General features: G+C 37.0%; 1 protein-coding gene across 1 annotated transcript in view; it reads right to left on the reverse strand.

Annotated features, from left to right (window-relative positions):
- The window catches only part of DARS1 (aspartyl-tRNA synthetase 1), a 78100-nt gene that overhangs the window by 25022 nt on the left and 30728 nt on the right, over positions 1-22350 (reverse strand). Inside the window, exons 5-7 of the mRNA XM_049889250.1 lie at positions 9263-9365; positions 5501-5581; positions 4283-4342 (exon numbers count right to left, since the gene is read on the reverse strand). Coding sequence (XP_049745207.1) covers positions 4283-4342; positions 5501-5581; positions 9263-9365 — 244 coding nt within the window. The remainder of the gene's footprint in view (positions 1-4282; positions 4343-5500; positions 5582-9262; positions 9366-22350) is intronic.

The following is a 22350-nucleotide window of genomic DNA, read 5'->3' on the forward strand; positions in this document are numbered from 1 at the left end:
ACCCACTGGTTCGAACTCACTAGTCATTCCTCAGGAGAAAGAGGTGGGCAGTCTGCTTCTCTAAATTACGATTTCAGCCTTGGAAACCCCATGGGACAGTTCTACTCTGTCCTATAGGGTCGTTATGAGTTGAAATGACTCAACGGCACAGAGAATGGCTAGTAACAGTGAGCATTTTTTCATGTGTTTGTTGGCTGCTTGGCTGTCCTCTTTGGTGAAATGTCTGTTCATGTCCTTTGTCCATTTTTAAACTGGGTTACTTGTCTCTTTTTTTGTTAAGCTGTAGAAGTTTTTAATATATTTGGGATATTAAACCCCTATTGGACATGTCGTTCCCAAAGAGTTTTTCCCATCTGTACGTTGTCTTTTTACTCTTTTGACAAAGTTTTTTGATAAGCACGAGTATTTAATTTTCACGAGGTCCCAATCATCTATTTTGTCTTCTGCTGCTGGTTCATTTGTTGTTGTATAGAAAGACATTTCTAAAATAATTATCTGATGTGAATTCCAAAAGAAACTATTATTAAAAAACCAGATTGATACAGAAATTCTAATCAAATGCAATCTTTGTGAGAAAGAAAGAATCTGAACTGGTGGTGTGGTGGTTAAGACTCTGGCTGCTAACCAAAGGTCAGCAGTTCAAATTCATCAGGCTCTCCTTACAAACCCTATGGGGCAGTTCTTTGTCCTATAGGGTTGCTATGAGTCAGAACTGACTCGATGCCAACAGGTTTGTTTTTTTTTTCTTATATGACTGTAATGAAGGGATTCCAGCAATGTTCAGGTAAACTCCGCCAGGATATTTCAATGTATGCCCATCCTAACATATGGCAAGAATGCTAGCAGATAAATACATACGGATGAACCCCATGATATATGCTTCACACTTGAGCACCCTAAAAGACTTCTGTGATTAAATGCATTGGTCTTGAGGCCAACAGTTACAAAAGTCTCCAGAATGGTCCCCTATTTCATACTACTCAAATCTATTTTTGTAGAACTCCTATAGTTGTGATCAGACATCTTTGATTTTCATGGCAGTCCCAACTTTCTAATATTCTGTCCCACTGTTGACACAAATCAGCATTTTTTAAATTTGTCTTTTTATATTCCACTATCATTTCTGTCATATAGGATACTGCTTGTACTATTATTTAATGTATTTCTTTAAATTATTTCTTAAAACTTGGCTCATCCTAAGCAATACCCATGAAAACATGGATTCCGCTGTGCCGACTACATTAAAAAAAAAAACAAAAACCCAAACTAGTTGCTGTTGAGTTGATTCTGACTCATGGTTACCCCACATGCTATAGAGCAGAACTGCTCCATAGGGTTTTCAAGGCTGTGACCTTTCAGAAGCAGATTACCAGGCCTTTCTCCCAAGGTACCTCTGGATGAGTTTGAACCTCCAACCTTTCAGTTAGTAGTTGAGTGCTTAACCATTTGAGCCACTCAGGGACTCCACTGGTTACATTACTTAGCTCTTAAAATACAAAATGTGCATCTCTGTAACAACCAAAATTCATTGTATACCTCCAGTGGTAAGGGTACTATACTTGGAAAAACACTGCCAAAACCACCAAAATGTCATATAAATTTCAATATGACGATATCGCCAAGATCCTCTCTTGTACCACAACAGCACAAGCATTCTTTAGGAGTGTGGATTTTGATTTTTGGTTTGGAAGAAATTTACTGGAAATAGTGAGCTACGCAATGATTTACAAGACAGGCACATGATTATAAATTTTCTAATTGTTTAAGAATTTCATGGCTTTGTTGATGGGCAGCTTCAGGGAGTGATGGCAGCAGGCTTATCTCTAATCGATTAGAGGAGGCTGCATCAGGAAACTATATGTTGTGACCGACTGGGAAGTCTGCTATGGATGTAGAAGAATTGTCTTGTGTGTTTGCCACCCTTGATTTAAGGGGCTAATAGTTTGTACAAGGTAAAAGAATGGCAGGGCAGCATAGATGTAGGCAAAGATGACTAATTTCAAAGCAGAGGACATGTAAGATTGATAAGAAGAAACCACAACCACAACAGCAGATACTGTCCCTTTATTAAATCACAGGGCTCAATGTGGGGTACGCATGCTCAGATAGCTCCTTTGTTAAGCATCGCTCCCCCTCCATAATACACCTGAACATACAGAAAGCAATGTGCTCTGTAGGTCTAAAGTACGGGTTAGGGTTGGTATTGTAGTTTCAGAGGAAGAAATAAGGATAACATGGTTTACTGATCAAGGAAGAGGATTTTAGGATACTGAAGATCCCAGGGGGTCTTTTAAGGGTTAGGCTACCTCTGGTCCTGAAATGCCTATGCACTTAGCCATGCCAAACCGAGTGGCAAAAAAGAGCGAAAATGGTACAACTTAAAAAAAAATGGCTCTGTCTCTGCTAACCTGGCAACTCAAGGGAGGGTATGACCACACTAAAAAGGAGACCCAAACAAAATTACAAGCTCCGTGAAGGTGGTCAATATTGACTAACAGTGTTTACATACTATGAAACTTATTACATGAACACAATTAATATTCTGTTTACTAAATTAACAGCTTAGTACGGCAGGTTTAAAGAAACAGGCTACAGTTTTGAACCAACTAAAGTAATCCATTTTCTTCTTGAAAGTATTTATTTGAAGAATGATTCCCAAGGAAAAAAAAAATTTTTTTTTTCCCCAAAAGGGAATACTAAATATATAATACCTTTATTTGTCTAACTTCACCTGTACCCAAGAGTGAGGAGAAATAAAGAGAATGATTCGGATGCAAATGGAATTCTTCTATAAGAGGTTAATAGAAAACCCTAATAATAATGTGCTATCCTATAAAGGGAAACCCTGGTGGCGTAATGGTTAAGTGCTATGGCTGCTAACCAAAAGGTCAGCAGTTCGAATCTGCCAGACGCTCCTTGGAAACTCTATGGGGCAGTTCTACTCTGTCCTATAGGGTCGCTATGAGTCAGAATCGACTCGATGGCAGTGGGTTTGGTTTTTTTTTTGGTTTATCCTATAAAGATGAGGCCAGGGCTAAGTCATCACAGTGATCCAGAATCTGAGCTGGGGGAGTGGTATGTACACAAAAGGTGCCAAATACATTTCAATTCAGACTTTTCCAGGAATGAAAACTGCTTTAACATTTTTGGGGGCTGAATAATGGAGTAATTTCTAATCAGTTCACCTGCCTCGAAAATTCAGAGAAGATAACACATTATATGAGAGAAAAGCTGGGCTACATTAGAAATCAGTACAGGAGAAGGGCAATTGTGCCCTTTTTTCTAACTCTTGACTTTGCCAAACTGAGACTCTATAAAAGAGCTGGTTTTTGCTTAAATTACATAGGAATTTAGACATAACTGAAGTGCTTAAAGATTTAAAGTTACTAATATACACAACGTAAAGTCAAAGTAGAGATTAACAACATGAATGCTTACAAGGGTCTGACAAAATAAATGAAATAAATGAATGATACTTCCTGAGTGTGCAGGGCAAAGCACAGAACACAACGCTCAGTCTACAGCGCTACCTGCTGCCATATGGGTCCGGTACTGCCAAATTCTCCTCCAACTTTTTAATGCAAGTAATCAGGAGTAACACATGAACATACATGATAAGGACAAACACATAAGATTGCAGCGTCACTTAAGGTAACAAGAAGTCGAGTGTTAGGTGGAATATTTAAATAAAGGAGGAAGATGTGGTCTAAATATTAAGAAAGCAAGATGACACTGGTTTTACTACAATGATGAAACCATTAAAGTCTTTCACTTGCAATCAAACCAGAAGGGGAAACAGAAGACCCATAAGGCTTATACAACCACGAAGGCCAACTACTTCTTTATTATTAATTCTGGGCTCAGATCAAACATCAAAGTATTGAAGCATTAATTACTCATCTCCACCTGGTTGTCCTAAAGTGTGGATATAATTTCCTTCACGATATTGCAGTGATGTTAATGGTTAATTTCCCACTTGCAGAACAACGTGTCCAAAATAGGCATTACCTGGAAGCAAGTCAATTTACTGGTTTCGTGCTACTTTGCCATTTTAAAACGAACAAAGTCAATAGCCTGTGAACTATTACTTGACTGCCTCTGTTGCCTACGGTTCTTTTTCAGGGAATGGGTCAGCCAGAAAGGTAAACTGTTTTGTCCTTATCTAATCATATGTACATATAGGTAAATACCAATTAGTTTTATAAGCCTGAGACAGATACGACACCCATGCCCATCCTGACTTCAACACAATCACACCATTTAATAAATAAATGAGGCATACCCTAAGGTCAATGACTCTGTTGTCTAGTCTTGTATCCTGGTTAACAGTAGCTCTTCCTTCCTAAAAAAAAAAATGAAAAAGCAGATTTTACTCATTTTTTTTAATACTACAAAAACCCTTTTAGAAGCCACGTTTCCTTTTAGTGAGAATGGAGGGGAGGGTGTCAATATTGTGTCCCTTTCAAAAAAAAAAATTTTTTTTTTTTTTCAAATTACTTATATCACTTTAATCTTTCCTCATTATACCTCAGGCTTCCTGTCTCAAGATGAGGGACCAGGATAAAAGAGAGAGAAATGAAAGGAGGGGAAATGAGAATAAACAGACATTAATGCTTTCCATACCCCTCCCCCACTACCAAAAGCCTTACCTCATTATGGGGACATAAGAGAATTAACTATTTGCATCTTTTTTGATTCCTGGATTCTACCTGCTAGGGCCAGGCTGATAAGGAGCCCTGGTTGTGCAGTAGTTCAGAGCTCAGCTGCTAACTCAAAGGTCAGCAGTTTGAACCCACCACCTGCTCCGAGGGAGAAAGATGTGGCAATCTGCTTTCATAAAGATTACAGTCTTGGAAATTCTGTGAGGCAGTTCTCAAAGTGTAGTTTGGGGATCCCTGAAAGGTCCCTGAGACTCTTTCAGGGAGTCCATGAAGTTTTACCTATTCCACAATAACACTTTTTCACTCCCATTCTCTCCTGAGCATACTAAGGGAGTTTTCCAGAGGCTACGTGATGTGTGATATCACAAGAGAACAAATGCAGAAGAAGATAAGGGAATCCAGTTGTCTGTTAAGCTACACATTACAGAGATTTGTAGAAATGTGAAACATAAAGCAATCCTACTCTTGACGCTAAATTATTTTTTGTTTAGGAAAATAGTTGTTTTTCATAAACATGTTATTTATTATTTATATAAAAGTAATACATAAACAATATATTTATATATTTTTTAATTAATTGACATTTAAAAATTTTCTCATTTTTGATTTCTAATTCTGTGAATATCAATAGATGTATCCACATAAACGAAAATTTAGGGGGTTCATTTTTAAGAGTTTAAAAAGAGCCTGAGACCAAATTTTGAGAACTGCTGATGCAAGTGAATTTAAATAAAAATGAAGCTCAAAGCAGTTCACAGGGACCTTTAATACAGAAGTAGGACATCAGGTTTTCAGTGTTTTGCAAACTAAGCACAAGGTTTCAAAGGTATAATTTTCACCTCTTCTCCTTCCACTTCAGGCCGAATGGCATCGTCCAGCTGCAGGGGCAGGCGGGGTTCAGCCAAACTGATCACATAAATCTGAAAGCGAAATATCAACAAAAACAATATGAAACCCAGGAAACCTGATATGTTTTGTTTAAAAAACAGTCTGCAGTTGACCTAAATGAGAAGCACTGTTTACAGATCTCTGTAATGACACTACTTGCTAAAATCAAACAAGATGGCACACATTTTTCATCTATAAAATTGAGATAATATTTCTTGCCTACCTTTCTGAGCTGTTAGAACAATCAGATGAAATAATATATATACAAATAGTTTATAAACTCTAAGGCACACACAAATGTAATAAGTAAGAAAGAGCACTGGGGTCAAGGGTCTGGGCTTAAGGTCCTGCTGTGTCGTATAAAAGCTGTCCTGAGGCAAATCACTTAACCTCAGAACATCAGTGTTCTACTCTGTAAAATGAGGTCTGCTGGAAGAATCAAATGGAGTAATGAACGTGAAAACACTGTGCTAATTTGGGGGACCATTAACATGTGAGTTATTATTATTGCTAATAGCATTTGGCTGTTTCTACCACTAAGACCAAATTTAGTCCAAGTCTACTATACCTGTTCTTGTTTTTCTCATTCTCTTCCCAAATATCCCTTCACTGCCTTCTCTCATCAATCATGTTACATCTCATTTCTACTGGATGGGAGCTGCCACAGACAAAGGATATTCCTTTACGTTGTTAAAATCGCTCAATATTCACTCATTTTAGTGATAAAAAGTAGCCACATCAAAAAAGACTGAGCTAGGGTTTTTTGGTTACTCTTTAAGAAAAAAAAGTTACTCTGTTAGTTAGCCCCTTTTTTTTAATGGTGTGGCAGTCTGCTTTCATTAAGATTTCAGCCTTGGAAACCCTGTGGGGCAGTTCTATTCTGTCCCACAGAGTCGCCTTGAGTTGTAATTCAGGAAAGGGAATTATGTTCTTCCACTGTATCACATTTAGTCTTCAGATCAGAGACTTCAAGAAAGCGTCAGGAAGATGCTCTGGTTCTCACGGTAGGATGGAATTCTTTGTCACAACCTCCTATACCCAAGTTGTGGGACAACCCTTTGACAAGTTAATACAAACCTGATCTTCAGTCCAAAGTTGGAGACCTGAACAGCTACCTCATCGACTTTAGAACTAGTGGAAATTCATCATCTTCTTCATTAGGTTATGAGCACTTGGATTCCCAGAACTTCATACAGTACCTAGTACAAAGTACACACACACACACACACACACACACACACATAGTCCACACACACACACACACACACACACACACGTAGTCCCCGGCTTACAATGGGGTTCCATTCTGATGACTCAGTTGTAAGTCAGTTCTGACATGGGTTGAATAAAAAAAAAGAATACCTCCTTTTTTGTTGTTTTAATTTTCATTATTATTGCCTTTTATTATCAATATAATTATAAACCTGATCTTTGTCTTTAGGGGTTGAAAATGTTACATATAAACTTACAGATATATTTTGATACATAAAAAACAAAAAACCAAACCCATTGCCATCAAGTCAATTCCAACTCACACAGACCCTATAGGAAAGAGGAGAGCTGCCTTATAGGGTTTTCAAGGGGGAGCTGGTACATTCGAACTGCTGACCTTTTCATGAGATAGCAGCTGAACTCCTAACCACCATGCCACTAGGGATCTATACATAAAAAATCCACAAATCATAGAAATCTAGTCTGATGATGAAGAGCAGGGCGGCCCTGGCATCTGTCAGCTGTGGTAGTAACTCCACTTGTGGAGGGCTCTGGATCATCCGGATTATTCCTGGGAGTAGGGAGGGTGTTTCCAATCAGTAAATTAGTGGAATTTGTTTGTATGGTCCTTTTCTTTCTTTCTTCATATATTTTCAGGTAACATCTCACTGCTTCCTGAATCTGCCTACTGAGTTTACCAAAATAATCAGCATGTGGATCCATGTTTTCAAGCAACTGAAGTCCCTGGTTTAGTTCACAAAACTAAATCTATGTGGCAGTGTTCTGAACAGTAAATCATAAAATTGAACATCTGTGAGTGAACATCTGAGAATGATAACATCAGCACATTACATGCTTCCACACTGTATGCAGTACATATCACTAACGGTATGATGTACAAAAACCTCCATAAAACAGACAGTTGTAAGTGTGGTTCATCATAACTCGAATATTCAATAACTTTGCTGGCTGAAAAGTAAATAAATGTAAGGCAAAGTCATTGCTTATTATGATTCTATTTAGTATACAATATTTTATGCTTTGTAAGATACTTCATAATTATTTTTACTAAGTCAAAATTTGCCTGTAAGCTCTTTAGATTTTATTTCTTATTAACATTTATTAGGGTTATACTGTATGCTAGACAATAAGGATATTTTAGCAGCATATTTACTTGTGCTCATCAATATAATTTTATTTGTTGAACTATTGAAAAAAATATCTTACTTGGAAGAAGGAGGGTTGTCTTTCTCAGTCAGCATAAATGGATTAATTTATTTTTTATCTCTACTCTTGTTCTTTGGTTAGCTTGCCTTTACTAGGAAATAAGACTTCCTGGTGGGGTTAGTTCAAAATGAGACTCACACAAAGAAAACAAAGTAATATGGCAAATTAGGCCAGTAAAAAATACAAGATTTTCTAAGCCTTGATAAGTTCCATGACAACGAATTCCAGTTAAACAGTGTTTATGTGTAGGTCTCTCTCTCTGAATCTGTCCATCTGCCCTGTCTCTTACATATGTGTGTACACACACACACAGAAATTTGCAGGTTCAAATTTGCAGGGTTATTTGAACAGTAGTAAATACGGATGAATTCACCTGTGGTATTCTAAAAGTCAACGATAATAAGCACTTTCAGTTTTTATGCCTGAGAAGAAAACAGATGGGGGACATGTCTTATACAAAAAAAAGTTAGTGTTAGAATAAAAGACCAGTATGATGCTACCTCTTGGCTTCTCTATACTGTAGAATTTCAGAAATATGACTGCAGTGGATATAATTAAGAATTATTATAACTCATCAACATTTAGAATCACATCAGAAGAAGAAAATATACTGCAAGATGGACTCATAATAGTGAATAAAGCTTTTTAGTTGTGTTTTATACTTTACCTATGTGACTATGGGAGATTCTTTGCAAAATGGTTGTAATAATTCCTCCTGTCTCTGAATGCATGTCCCATTGCAAGCATGCTGCCTCTCCTCCATTAAGAGATGGAATCTATTTTTCCACCCCTTAAATCTGAGTTTTGCCATGTGACTTGCTTTGGCCAATGGGATATACAGCAAACAACACAAAAAGAAGCTTGAAAAGTGCCTGCACACTAGGCCTTTCTTCTCTTGCTGCTGGGAACCCTACTGGAACCATGTGAATAGGCCTGGGCTGTTAGCCTGCAGGATGAGAGACCACAGGGAGAGATGTCCCAGGTACATCAGTGAGCCCAGTCAATGTCATGTGGAGCAGAGGTGAGTCATTCAAGGTGGGCTCAGCCTCAACAGCCCAACTCAGAATCGTAAAAAAATAAATGTTTGTTGTCTTAAGCCACATGTATTGGCATGGTCTGTTATATACCAAAAGCTGACTGATTCAGTAATCAATTTATAAATCTCAGTATTTTATATCAATTCCAATTATTAAGAACACAAAGATGTGGTATGAAGTTATAAGAACTACTCAAATCTGTATCCGTGCATAGTGTTATATCCTGAAAAAAATTACCTTTTGAACGTGTAACTCAACATCTTGCTGTGTACAGCTTCCAATTTTCTGATTCACTTTTCTCACAATGCCTTCCACGTCCACGATGCTTTCTTTGTTGATGCTGTTAAAAAAAAAAAACTCAACTTTAGTCATCTCATCAGATGTGTCAGAACTCATTTGTTGTTTCAGCAGTAAAGCTGAATATATTAAACTCTTTAATACAGTAAGCCACTTGAGATAAAGCCAGTTTATTTAACCTACTTATAATAAGCTATTATGTAGTGTTATTTTGTGAGGCTCCTTGAAGAGATGATTTTTTAGATGTCATATTTAGTTATCACTTATACAATACATAAAAGGCAACAGTACCAGCCCTGAATTTTGAAAACTGGGAGAGTCTTTCAATTATTTATTAAGGAACATTTCTCTCCTTATATTTCAGATTTACTAAGGTCAGCATTTCCTATAACTAGAAACACTGGCCTCAATAAATGCAATTACTAGCATGTAATGGAATTAAATAATAGAAGAAAGTCAACTGAAAAGATTTGAAGGTAATAAGGGGACATTAGGGTGTTGTTTTGCAATTACATTCTCATCTCCTGTAGTTTCTGGGTACACTGTACCACTGGATTTCACGACAGACAGGCTGCTGGATTGTATACTCCCACTCCAAAGAATACCTATATGAAGCTTACTATATACTTGAGTATAAAATAAATGCATCTCCTGGGTAGTTAAACTACATAACGAACTTAAACACAAGACACTCAAATTCTGGAAAATAAACTCTACAAAGTAGTTTATTAAACACACCAATTGATTATTTTTAGATTGCCAATATATAACCAATGGGGAAAAGGTATAATCCAAAGTGGTGATTCCCATAGAAAATGTACTAGTTTTACTTTTGTGTATATTTTTGTACTGGCAGAATGTGTCGCAATTTGAGGAAAAGAATAAGATTTAACTTTCATACGAAAAATCCTGTTTGTTGTGATGAGAAATTGGGTCCTCTGAAACCATTGTATTATTAGACAAGATTCCACAAATTTGACAGTGCTTATTTTACACAAGCGAACACCACAATCCATTTCAATGAACATTCACTCAGGTTTGGAAAAGGATCATAATGAGGGTGATAGGTGAAGAGCGACGAAGAATTTTCACTTCACTTTGCTACACTACCTAGAATTCTGTAATACATGTTATTGACTACCTTAAAAAAAAAAAAAAAAAAAACAGTATACATATATCTTGACACTCTCATAAGACCCCTGCACTAGAGCTACTGCCTAATATCTAGCTAAAATCTGGGGTACTGAAGAAACTCAGAGTTCATGATGGGAAAAAAGGTAGTTGGTGGGCTAAGATAAGGCTACTCTGAGGCCTCAAGGGACCAAGAGGCTGCAGTTTACTGTTAAAAGGCCTCTCCAGTCTTGGCAACCCAGTGATTTCAAATCTTCACTCAGTATGACTGCCACTTCCCAGTTGCCTCACCAATTTGCATGAGTAAACTTGTTCTGTGAGTATATGGTTCAGGCCTCCTGAGAGTTGTCTGTTTACCTCACATGTTTCCATGAGGCAAGTTTTTCTCTTCCTCACTGATCATTGTATGGCTTCATCAAGTAACCTTCCCTGACCTGCCACCCAGAGCTGCATCCCGCTACAGTCCAGCTATGTCCCTGGACCTCTTGGTTCTCTTACCTCATTACCTTATCCCTTTCGAATTCCTAGGAGGAGGACTCTGCTGGCCCTCTGTATCTTCCATTATCAGTCTTCTTCAAGCCAACTGAAGTTAAACACATCTACTCTCAAGGACAAGTTAGTACCCTTTCAGAAAGAAGCTGGAATGTGGTCAAAGGCATCTTTGCCCAAGGGAGGAGCTACGGCGGCTAACCAAGAGGCTGGCAGTTCGAATCCACCAGGCATTCCTTGGAAATCATATGGGGCAGTTCTACTCTGCCCTATAGGGTTGCTATGAGTTGGAATCGACTCGACAGCAATGGTTTTTTTTTTTAGCTGTAGGTCCAATTTTGTCTTCCTGTCTCAAGTACCAGATGACTCTTTTTACCCAGGACCTGAAACTTGAAACCAAGCCTACCCTTAATACTTTATTTAATTCAGTAGTATTATATGCTAAATACCCTATCAACTAGACTAGAAAACAACAATTTTTAACATAATTTCCAGTACCAAACAATTTACCTACAAAAGAACTTCTGAAAACACAACCTATTTCTTAAGCTAGGGCCCATGCTAAACTGCTATCACAAATTAGTCTACTGAATCAATCGGAAAGAAGGCAGGATTAATCAGATAGAGACAATACTTAAATTAAAATTATTTGGCCCCTTCCAATCTCAGTATTGCCCCTTATTATACCTAGCAGTTGTAAGAGCCTATTAACCACTAATAAAATCATTCCATATTTTTTAAACCTTGGATAATTTAGCTCTAACATCTCTATATCTACATCTACACCCACATCTCTATCTATACTTACGCCTACGTATTTGCAAACATGCGTGAATACAGAGGTAAAAAACGTTAAAACAAATATGGCATCAGATTTGTGGAAAAGAGTTAGCAAGAAGTTGCTAGCTAGGACTAGTAAAGGGTTATATGAGGGTTTTATATACACTAGCGTCAATGCAATACAAAAATCAGAGTCAACTGGAGTTAATACAAGTGGGATAGGAATATGTGGATAAGCTACTGTCAGTAAGGGGATAAAATTCCACTTTGACTGCAGTCTATTTAATATGACTTTAACTGGCATTGTATGTTAAGGTGGCACAGTACTTGAAAGTATATATACCACAGCCTGACTGCTATCATAAAGAGACCATATTAAGATTTCAGCTTTACATTCTGAAACTAATATGCCACTATGCCCATACTGTGAAAAAGGTTACATCTAGCCAGCAACTAAAGACCTTGGGTTTTTACAGAGGATGTGGCAGGAAAAAAAATATCCACAGTGGAAAGCAGAGGAACTCCTGGGAACTATTTTGTTGCAGGAGAAATGGATGAAGTAAATTAAACACATCTTTTCAAGAGCTAACTCAGCTACTTTTCTTATTACCACCCTAAAAAACACACTATCACTGCATTGTGTTTTAGACCTCTTTCATCTTCCAACCACCCTTTTGACCCTCCATATAATTAATCACTCTACAAATAAGATGAATTAGTACAGCCTAGATATTAAAAACGCTCTAGCTAACAGGCACAACAGATTTCATGTCATCCATTAGGAACTGTCAATTGTCAATTTAATAGTGTAGTTCTAACTAAAATTGTTTTTATAAAATTGTAAAAAGCATCATTCTTTATATAAAGCATTTTATAACAATATTTTGAGTTGGCTACAAAGTTTTTTTTAAACAAATGATTTATAAATAACATGAAGTACTATAAAATGTGCAACTTGAGGGAAAAACAGACAGTAGCCAGTTATCTGAAGGACTAGCACTCCATCTTTCCAACATGAACGCCACACACTTTACTATGTAGGATCTCTCACTAATAACTTCACGACACTTTCATCATCTGTCATTCTGTCAAGCTTGATTATCAGTTCTCATATCTACAACCCGTAAGAAGTGGCAAACTTAAAAAAAATCTGGAGGAACTATTAGAAGTGGGCATACTGTTGCGTTAGGAACCGCTGACTGCTGTGGTATACACACAACCCCCCCCCCCAAAAAAAAACAACCCACACAGCAAAGAGGCCAATAGTCATATTATAACTTACCACACTAACAGATGTTCATGATAAGGGCCTTCTGTCATTAAGAAAATGTTTAATATATGCAGTAGTCTTTGTCTGAGTCCCTGGGTGGTGCAAACACTGAAGCGCTCCACCATTAGCTGAAAGGTTGGCAATTCCAACCCACCTAGAGGTGCCTTGGAAGACAGGCTTGGCGATCTGCTTCGGAAAGGTCACAGCCTTGAAAACTCTATGCAGGAGCTCTATTCTGCACATGTGGGGTCACCATGATTCAGAATCGACCGCAACCAATAACAAGTGTTTGTTTAAAAAGGAGGAATATGTACAATAGGCTTCAAAGATCCTGTTACAATTGTTTCAGTACTTGAAGGAGGAAGCTTTGTCGCCTAAGATAACTCACTAGTGAGTAATGCTGTATTTTTTTAAATGTTGTCCTCTCTTCCCCCAAATTAAACCAATCTGTGGTTTCTTTATACAAATCCTTTTAAACCACTTGTCCATCTTCTCAGTTTAGTAAAACAATATAATCCCAAAAGCCCAGTTAACCAGGCACAGTAAACTGCAATTGGTTACAATAGACTGAAAGTGAACCAAAGAGTGAGGGAACCGGTGTCAGCAACTCTGTGTTACTGGAAGCCCCTGCACTCTTCCTTCAGGGTGCCTCAAATACACGTGAAACATGACCTTCTAGGATGCAATCCAAGTGATGGACCTGGTGTTTATCTATAACTATTAGAAAAACTCAATTCTTTCTTACCTTTTTAACAAAAAAAAAAAAAGAAAGAAATAGAAGTTCAATTATTTCCTTTCCCTCAAAGGCTAATCTTGAGCAAATCATACTTTGGAGACCATGGGGTAGAGAACCATGAGGGTTGAGAAAAGGCTGTTGGAGTTGATTAATTAGTCTCTGGTGAAAGCATCATTTTCATATAAGAGATAGGTGAGAAAATATGTAACAGCACATAACTCTGTTCAGAGATGGCCATCTTGCATATAAATGGTGGAGAAACAGGGCTGGGGAAGAAGTAGTTCATCCATCTCTCGCTGCTGTGTCCCAGAGTAAGGTGATGAAAAATCACTTCTAATCCAGGCTACCCCTCATCAGTGCAGGATGGGAAATGGCAGTTTGCTCTCATGATTTTAAGTTACTTTTGAAAATACTTTTAAAAATAGTTTCTATTATTTTTTTCTTATTATAAAATAATACACTTATTAGACAGAATATAGATCAGTGGAATAGAACTGAGAGTCCAGAAATAAACCCATACGTCTATGGTCAAATGATTTTCAACAAGGGTGCCAAATCTATTTAATAGGGCAAAGAATAATCTCCTCAAAATGGTGGTGAGACAACTGCAATTCCAGATGCAAAAGAAGAGAAGTTGGAGCCCTATCTCATACCATGTAAAATTAACTCTAAAAAAGATCGAAACATAAGATCTAAAGTGGTAAAACTCTTAGAAGAAAACATAGGGGTACACCTTTAGGACCCTAAATTTGGCAATGGATTCTTAGACATGGCACTAAAAGCACAAACAATAAAACACAAAATAGATAAAATGAACTTGATCAAATTTAAAAACTTTTGTGCATCAAAGGACATTTTCAAGAAAATGAGAGGACAGCCTATAGAATGGGAACAAATATTTGCAAATCATGTATCTGATAAGGGTTTAATTTCCTGAATATATAAAGAACTTCTACAACTCAACAACAAAAAAATAATCCAATTTAAAGATGAGCAAAGGACTTGAATAGGCATCTCTCCAAAGAAAATACACAAATGACCAATAAGCACATGAGAAGATACTCAACATCATTAGTTATTAGGGCAATGCAAATCAAAATCACAATGAGCTATCACTTCACACCCACTAGGATGGCTATAACAAAAAAAAGGGAAAATAAGTATTGGCAAGGATGCAGTGCAACTAGAACCTATGTACACTGCTGGTAGGAATGAAAAATGGTACAGCTGCTACTGAGAACATAGAATTACTACCTAAGCCAGTAATTTCATTCCCCAGAGATATACACATAACCCAAAGAACTGAAAGCAGGTACTCAAAGAGATACTTACATGCCAATGTTCACTGAAGCATTATTCACAATAGACAAAAAATGGGAAACAACCCAAGTGTCCATCAACAGATGGATGGATAAACAAATGTGGCATATACATACACTGGAATATCACTCAGCCATAAGGAATGTAATTCAGATATATGCTACAACATGAATGCTGAAAACACCATGTTGAGTGAAATAAGCCCGCCACAAAAGGACAAATATTGTATGATTTCATTTATATGAAATATCTAAAGTAGGCAAATTCACGGAGACAAAAAATAGATCACAGATTTCCAGGGACTGGGAGGAGGGGGGTTTGGGAGCTATTAATGAGCACAGAGTTTCTGTCTGGGGTGATGAAAACTTAGAAATAGATTGTGGTGAAGGCTGCACAACATGTGAACGTGATTAATGTCACTGAATTGTACACTTCAGAGTTGAAACAGAAAATTTTGTTATACGTATTTTACCACAATAAAAATAAATATATTAAAAAAATAAAGAGCTAGGCAAAGGTGAGGGAAAAATAAGATAAGTGAGGGGAAACTGTTCTAAGTAGAGGGAACAGTATGTGAAAAGTAGCTCCATTTTGTTGGAGTAAAGAAATGATCAATGAGTCTGGGGAAATAAGCAGGGGCCTTCTGAGTCCTTACAAGTGGATGCAATTCTAATCTATCTAGCCAGAACCATTTTCTTTTACAAATATTTTCTAAGCAAACTACCCTGTGGAAGCGCCTTCAACAGTGAAAAAAGGATTTACTGTGGGAGGGTTATATCACCTACGCCTGAAGACATTCATCTTCTTTCAAGGTATATCATACTAGGTACTGAGAAAACAAACAAAGACAAAAAAGAATATACTTATTATCCAGATTTCAAATGCTAAATAAACATATAAATATCCAACCCTCTACTTCCTATAATCACTGTTTACTGTTTGTTTCTATTCCTCCACATTTTTTCTCAACTGCAGAAGATACAGGATGCTTCATAAATTTTATCACCCTCTTAAAGTAGCTGTGCTCATCCTTTTGTAGTTTTTATCTTTTTAAATAATGAAGAAGCTAGCGCAGTTTCATTTTTACAGCTCAAATGAAACTGATAGTAATACGTAAATATCTAACATAGTATTATTCCCATTATCACTTAGCAATTTCCTTTTATGTTCCAGCTCCTCTGTGAAGTGCTTTACAAATACACCATTTCATTTAAACTTCACGAAGACCTACAAGGTATGTAATAACACCGTTTTACAGATGAGAAAACTAAGACTCTAGAAGGTTAAGTAATTAGCCTAAGATCACAGAGGAAGACCATTTACTGATTATTGCTCTAGACTCTACTGTTATGGACATACAAATTGGCAACAATTCTAAATACAGTAACCCATCATCAACTCACTTTCAGATAATACATTCTCATTTTTAGAAGTTCACGAGCTGCCATATTACAGTCCATGCGAAAGAAACGCAGAGTCACAGACCCTTCACTAATAATTTCCAAAATGCCCTAGAAACATATCTTCCCCAGTAATGCTGATGTATCTTTTTAAAAAAAATTTGTGTTTTTGGTGAAAGTTTACACAGGAAATTAGGTTCTCATTTAACAATTTTTATACATATTGTACAGTGACACTGAGTATATTCTTCACAATATATCAGCATTCTTGTTATTTCCATCTTGGTTGTTCTGTTTCCATTAATCTAGCTTCCTGTGCTCCCTAGCCTTCTCATCTTTGGTCTAGGGTAAACGTTAATCATTTGGTTTAAATGCTGATGTATCTTGATATCCTGCTTTTGTGGCCAGCCTCAACAGAAATTCAGCAGAATTTCTGAATAAAACAGTATGAAGTCATTACTTAAAAGTTATATTTAACTAGAAGAATACATACCGTAAAGCATTTGGAATTTATGACACCCGGTTGCAGACCTATTTCTTAAAAACATCTTTAAGTTTTCAATACAGCTGTTGAATTGAACAGGGCTAAGTATAGAAGTTTATTCTCTCCTCTAATACATTAGTACCCCGTTCCAACAGAGAGGTATAAACCATTTAGGTACAACTGTTCAAAGAGCTGCAATATATGACAGTATAATGATTTAGCCTACGTTCCCCAACTTACCCACATGGATGCTCCCTCTGGGTCTCAACTACAGACAATATGTAGTCCTACTTAAACAGCACCTGTAACATGTCTCTGCATGCAGCTGTTTATCTTTGCTCTCTCCCAAAATTAAGTTCCTTATATGTGTATGTATCATATGAATATTAATATACATATCTACTGTACATGACAAACGTAAGGTGTGTATTTATATATATATTACCTGGAGTCCTGGTGGTGCAGTGGTTAAGAGCTTGGCTGCTAATCGAAAGGCTGGCAGTTCAAATCCACCAGCTGCTCTGTGGAAAACCTACAGGGTAGTTCTACCCTGTCCTATAGGGTCGCTATGAATTGGAATTGACTCAATGGCAATGGGTTTGGTTTGGTTTTATATATCTATCATTGTATACCCAAGGCCAGCAGAGTGCTTGGCTCAGAGTTGGGCCTAAATAAAAGTTTTCCATAAATGAAACTTCTGAGTACTGATATTTTCCAGATCTAATAGTTAATGCAGCAAACTGAAAATTTAATTTACCAATTAGTAAAATATCTATTTTTAGGTGAAAGATTTTGAAAGGAAATAAACTTGCATGCAGTTAGGTGACTCATTAGAGAATGAGAAACATACTCGTGACTCACAAGTTACCAATAAAACCCTTAAACACAATGACTAATACGAAGAAAATGAAAACGTGTATACAAACAACAGTACCAAATAAGCCTTATTTTCAGAATCGAAACATCTACGATTGGAAGGGAATGAGTTGTGTAAACACAATAGCAAAATATAATTTTTAACTTTAAAAACTACCGTTTATCTTAATTGAAGCCGTTCATAGTAGTAACTACGAAACTTCAGCTTTCAACTTTAAGAACTGGTGTTTATAGTCTTTGTGATTCTTATAGTAGTCAATATAAAAAAGGCCACCAGGGCTGCCTTTAAACAAAAAAAACTGTCTTTATAAGACTGAACCATAACTAACACAAACTACTCTGATTAAAATGGCACTAAATAGAAAAAAAATTTAAAGAAAAAATCTCCACCTTAACTCCAACCAACAGCTACTAAATATCTGATGATTAATGTCAATATATGATGCAGATCCAGAAACAGAGGCTTCGATAGGAATTCCATCTTCCTGCTTGCAGACAAATTTCATTTAAAGACCTCAAGCCATTTCAGATACACAATTAAGAACCTGTTCTTAAAGCTCTCTAGGGAATGAGATGTGCCAACCTTCCGGTGTAATTCATTCACAGTTGTTTCATTTATATACGCATTCAACCGTGAGAAAACTGATCTTTCCAACAAATTGATTAAAATGTGTTGAAGAGTCCTGTGGCACTTAATTAGTGAGTCAACTTTTTGGATTAGTATATTGATGAATTGGGTATTCCTAGGACAGATAATTTGGAGAAAAACAGTTGATTCCAAATTAAGCCCCAATGCTGCTTTAAAGAAAAATATTCAAAAGCTAGAAACTGCTAGAAGTACAATCCGGTCACTAAGGCAAAAGAGCTAAGCACCCCAGATTTAATAACTAAAGTAAATGCTAAGATAGTTATCTACTTAAGATATTAAAAGTGATCTCACATTTTGCCTTTTAAATGATTAGGAAACCCCAGCTGGAGCTATCTGATTTGATATTTTTAATAGTGGAGTCTTTGCTTTTTTCCACCTGGTATATGGCCGGAGGGAATAGAGTTAAATATACGACCTCATGGAATTAACATATAAATACCATTATCTTTCCCACTTTGTTTTGTATGAGTTAACATGTTTCAAATGCTCAGTCTCTCTGACTAGTACAGCCTTCAAAATGGAAACACCTCAAGAATAAATAATCCCTTTTTTTTTAAGTGCTAAAGATAACTGCAAGCATTTCATACATAAAAACCGATCTAAGAATGAAAATTAAATGGGGATTAGAAATGGCCTTTTTCTTACACACGATGTATTTCTGTCCACACTATTTTCCAAACCAAAGATCCTCGCAGAATGGTTAGTTGGCCCACTAAGGGGTTAGCTTCCCAAACAGAATGTGTTACTAAATATTCACCTGAATGATCTCATGCTTCACTTGTGCTCACATTTCTAGAGAAAGCTAAAAATATCTATAAGAATTTTTGTTTTATTTAAGCAACAGAATCCACCAGAATTGGTTTAGATGTTGTTTTTTACATGCTGTTTTTAATCATAATAAAAAAAATCAAACCGGCTGCTGCCTGACTCATAGCGACCCTATAGGACTGTAGAATTGTCCCGTATGGTTTTCAAGGAGCGCCTGGTGGATTTGAACTGACGACCTTTTGGTTAGCAGCCATAGCTCTTAACTACTACGCCACCAGGGTTTCCTTGATCATAACAGAAGGCTGGTAGTAATATATTAAGGAATGTAACTCAACATGTTTTCCAAATTCTTCTTTTCTTTCTAATTTAAACTTAGAAACTAAAGGATAAGGAGATCCTGAAGGTCAGTGAAACAATTAAAACAGAGGCGCTAGCCTATAAACCTCTATTTTCGTTATAAAGAAGAAATATACTACGGGGCCTAGCTGAGGATTGGAAAGCAATCGTAGTGCCACAAGTAACATGATACACTCTCTAACCTCGGTGTTAGATCATGGGATCAGGACTTTGTAGGGCATTTGCAGGGCAAGAGAAAAAAAAAAGAGACAAGGGAACAGTGGATAAGGGTGTAGTGAGAATAGTTCTAGGAATGAAACATGGGGTTGTGTGAGGTAACGATGGGGACTGATAAGACTGGGAGATACAGGAGAGAGTGATCAAAAGACTAAAAAGTCTTGATGAGGTCTAATAGTCGATTAGGAGATACGAGAGGTGGAAGAGTAGAAATGAAGGTTAGAGGGAATGGCCACTGGAGTTTAAAATGGAGTAACAAAGATGGAGTGGAGGAAAAGGAATTTCAATGAGGGAGTGACTTGGGACGGGAGAGGCAGAACACTATTGCCCTGAAAAATAAAATTGTTCTCAGTACAACAATCTATTTGGGCTTTTCACGAACTCGAAAGGCTGGAACTTCTTTCCAATTCACTCAACATAAACAGCCTTAGTAGATACTGCCAGCTGCCTATCCAAATCCAGTCTCCCTTCCTTGCTAACAAAGCCCGCTGCTGTGAAGTACCCACTATTTATCTGTCCAAGTGCTCTAACAGAGGCTGGGTCCATACCAGCCCCAGAGGGTGGCTATTAGTCACAACCCATTCTGGTAACATATTCCAGATTACCAGTTTATCTTCGCTTAGTTTCTCAAACTAGAATCTTAAGTCATCTTCTGCTTCTTTCTTTTTCTTACTCCCACATATAAGCAACCAGTAAACAGGTAAGACTCACTGGGCAAACGATGTGACCTCTTTTAAGAGTACAATCGGTTCTGCTATAACACTTGTTTTGAAAATGAGGATTTGTTCCAACACTCTTGATATACTAGGGAACGATCTGAGCATAATGAGAATTTTTTGTCTGTTTATGCCAGATTTCACCAGTGAGAAACACTAAGTGAATGCAGATAGTTGTACTGGGGGGACCCAGCTGTGCAAAAAGGTACACAGAACACACACACCTCAAAGATCTTCCAGGAACCCATGTTATGGGCCACACCCATCCCTAACTATTGTTACAACTTTCCCTCCTGCTGCAGAGAGCCTCCATCCACCATCTCACAACAATTTACAAGCTGTACCTCTTCCAATGCCCACTTTCACAAGCAAACAGCAGGTCTTTCTCAAGGTAAAGTGTTATACTTACCGTAGTATTTATGTATTTCTTAGCCACTTAACATATATAAAACTGTTCAACCTTTTCTTAGAAAATTCGGTTATCTTTTTTTTTTTAATGTGTCATTGAAATTTTTGAGTGTTGTCCCATTAACTCCATTCTCCCCATAAGCCCTGTGGTTCTATTGCACAATTTTGCATAGCAGGTGATTTTTAGGAATGCTTATGTCATTATAGCAAAAGTGGCTGCATAGTGGCAAATCTCTACAAAAAACTACCCGAATGTCCCAGTATCTCTTCTACTGATCATAGAGTAATTCCTGGAGATGATTTTAATCTGTACAAGTATATAACAAGGAGCTTGCAATTTGATGTGTTAAGGATCAGTATTAGTCATCTAGCCAAATTCTTTCATTTCCTTCCTGCTTTCAGAATCGTAGTGAAGGATAAATTCTAATTCTAAAATTCTTCATCTGTGGTCTTACTTTCCACATCAGTTGCATATATAACAAAGCTGCTTTGTCGGGTCACTTTGTGCTTCGTTTCTCACAACAATGAGAGTGATAAGAACGTGTAATAAGCACTGTGTTAATGACAGTACAGGTGATAAGGAAAAAAAAAAAGGCAAAAGCTTAAGCAGGAACAAACGAATGCAATTAATATTGGATTTTTCTAGTGATGTTTAATCTTCATGTTTATAATCACAGCTTTCAAATATTTTTATTACTGAAATCATTCAGGAAAAGTAACTGTCATTACAAACATGAAACTCTTAGCTCCTACTGTGCTCCCCTATTTTTAGAGGATAATTTTTAACAATGGAATAATTCCTTCAGAAGGCAACTACCACTTTATAAAACAGACAAATCCATTAGTATTACTAACGGTTAAAATTTATAAAAAATTCCTCCTTTGAAACTGTTTTTAGCAACAATTTGTAACAAACATAAAAAATCTATTACTTTATTAAACAGTTATAGTCTTTAAACCAAAATTAGATTTTTTTTTTTAATTAGTTTTGCTTCTTAATGACTTGGGGCCAAAAAAAAAAAAAAAAATCAGTGTCACCCTCAAGAAACCAAATACTGTAACTATCTATTCTTTGCGGATGTGTATCAGAATGAACTGCACACTCTAGAAAAGATACTTGTCAAGCATAAAGCAAAGTCTTCCCTTTCCCAGTCATCGACACATTTCAATTACATAAAGGCGGTATTCTGAGCAGAGCTATACTGTGGCAGGCTGCAAACTAACATCATCCTATCCCAGGGAAGAAGGATGACGCAGAGGTGAGGGGAGAATGAGCCCTAGAGTCTAAGAGACCTTAGTCAAAATACTTACTATTTTAAGTCTCATATGTAAAAATGAGCTTGAGCCCTAGTGGCACAATGGTTAAGTGCTTGGCTGCTAACCGAAAGGGTGGCGGTTGAAGCCTACCCAGTCATTCCACAGGTAAAG

The sequence above is a fragment of the Elephas maximus genome, chromosome 6 (genome assembly GCF_024166365.1).
Source record: "Elephas maximus indicus isolate mEleMax1 chromosome 6, mEleMax1 primary haplotype, whole genome shotgun sequence".
NCBI lineage: Eukaryota > Metazoa > Chordata > Mammalia > Proboscidea > Elephantidae > Elephas > Elephas maximus.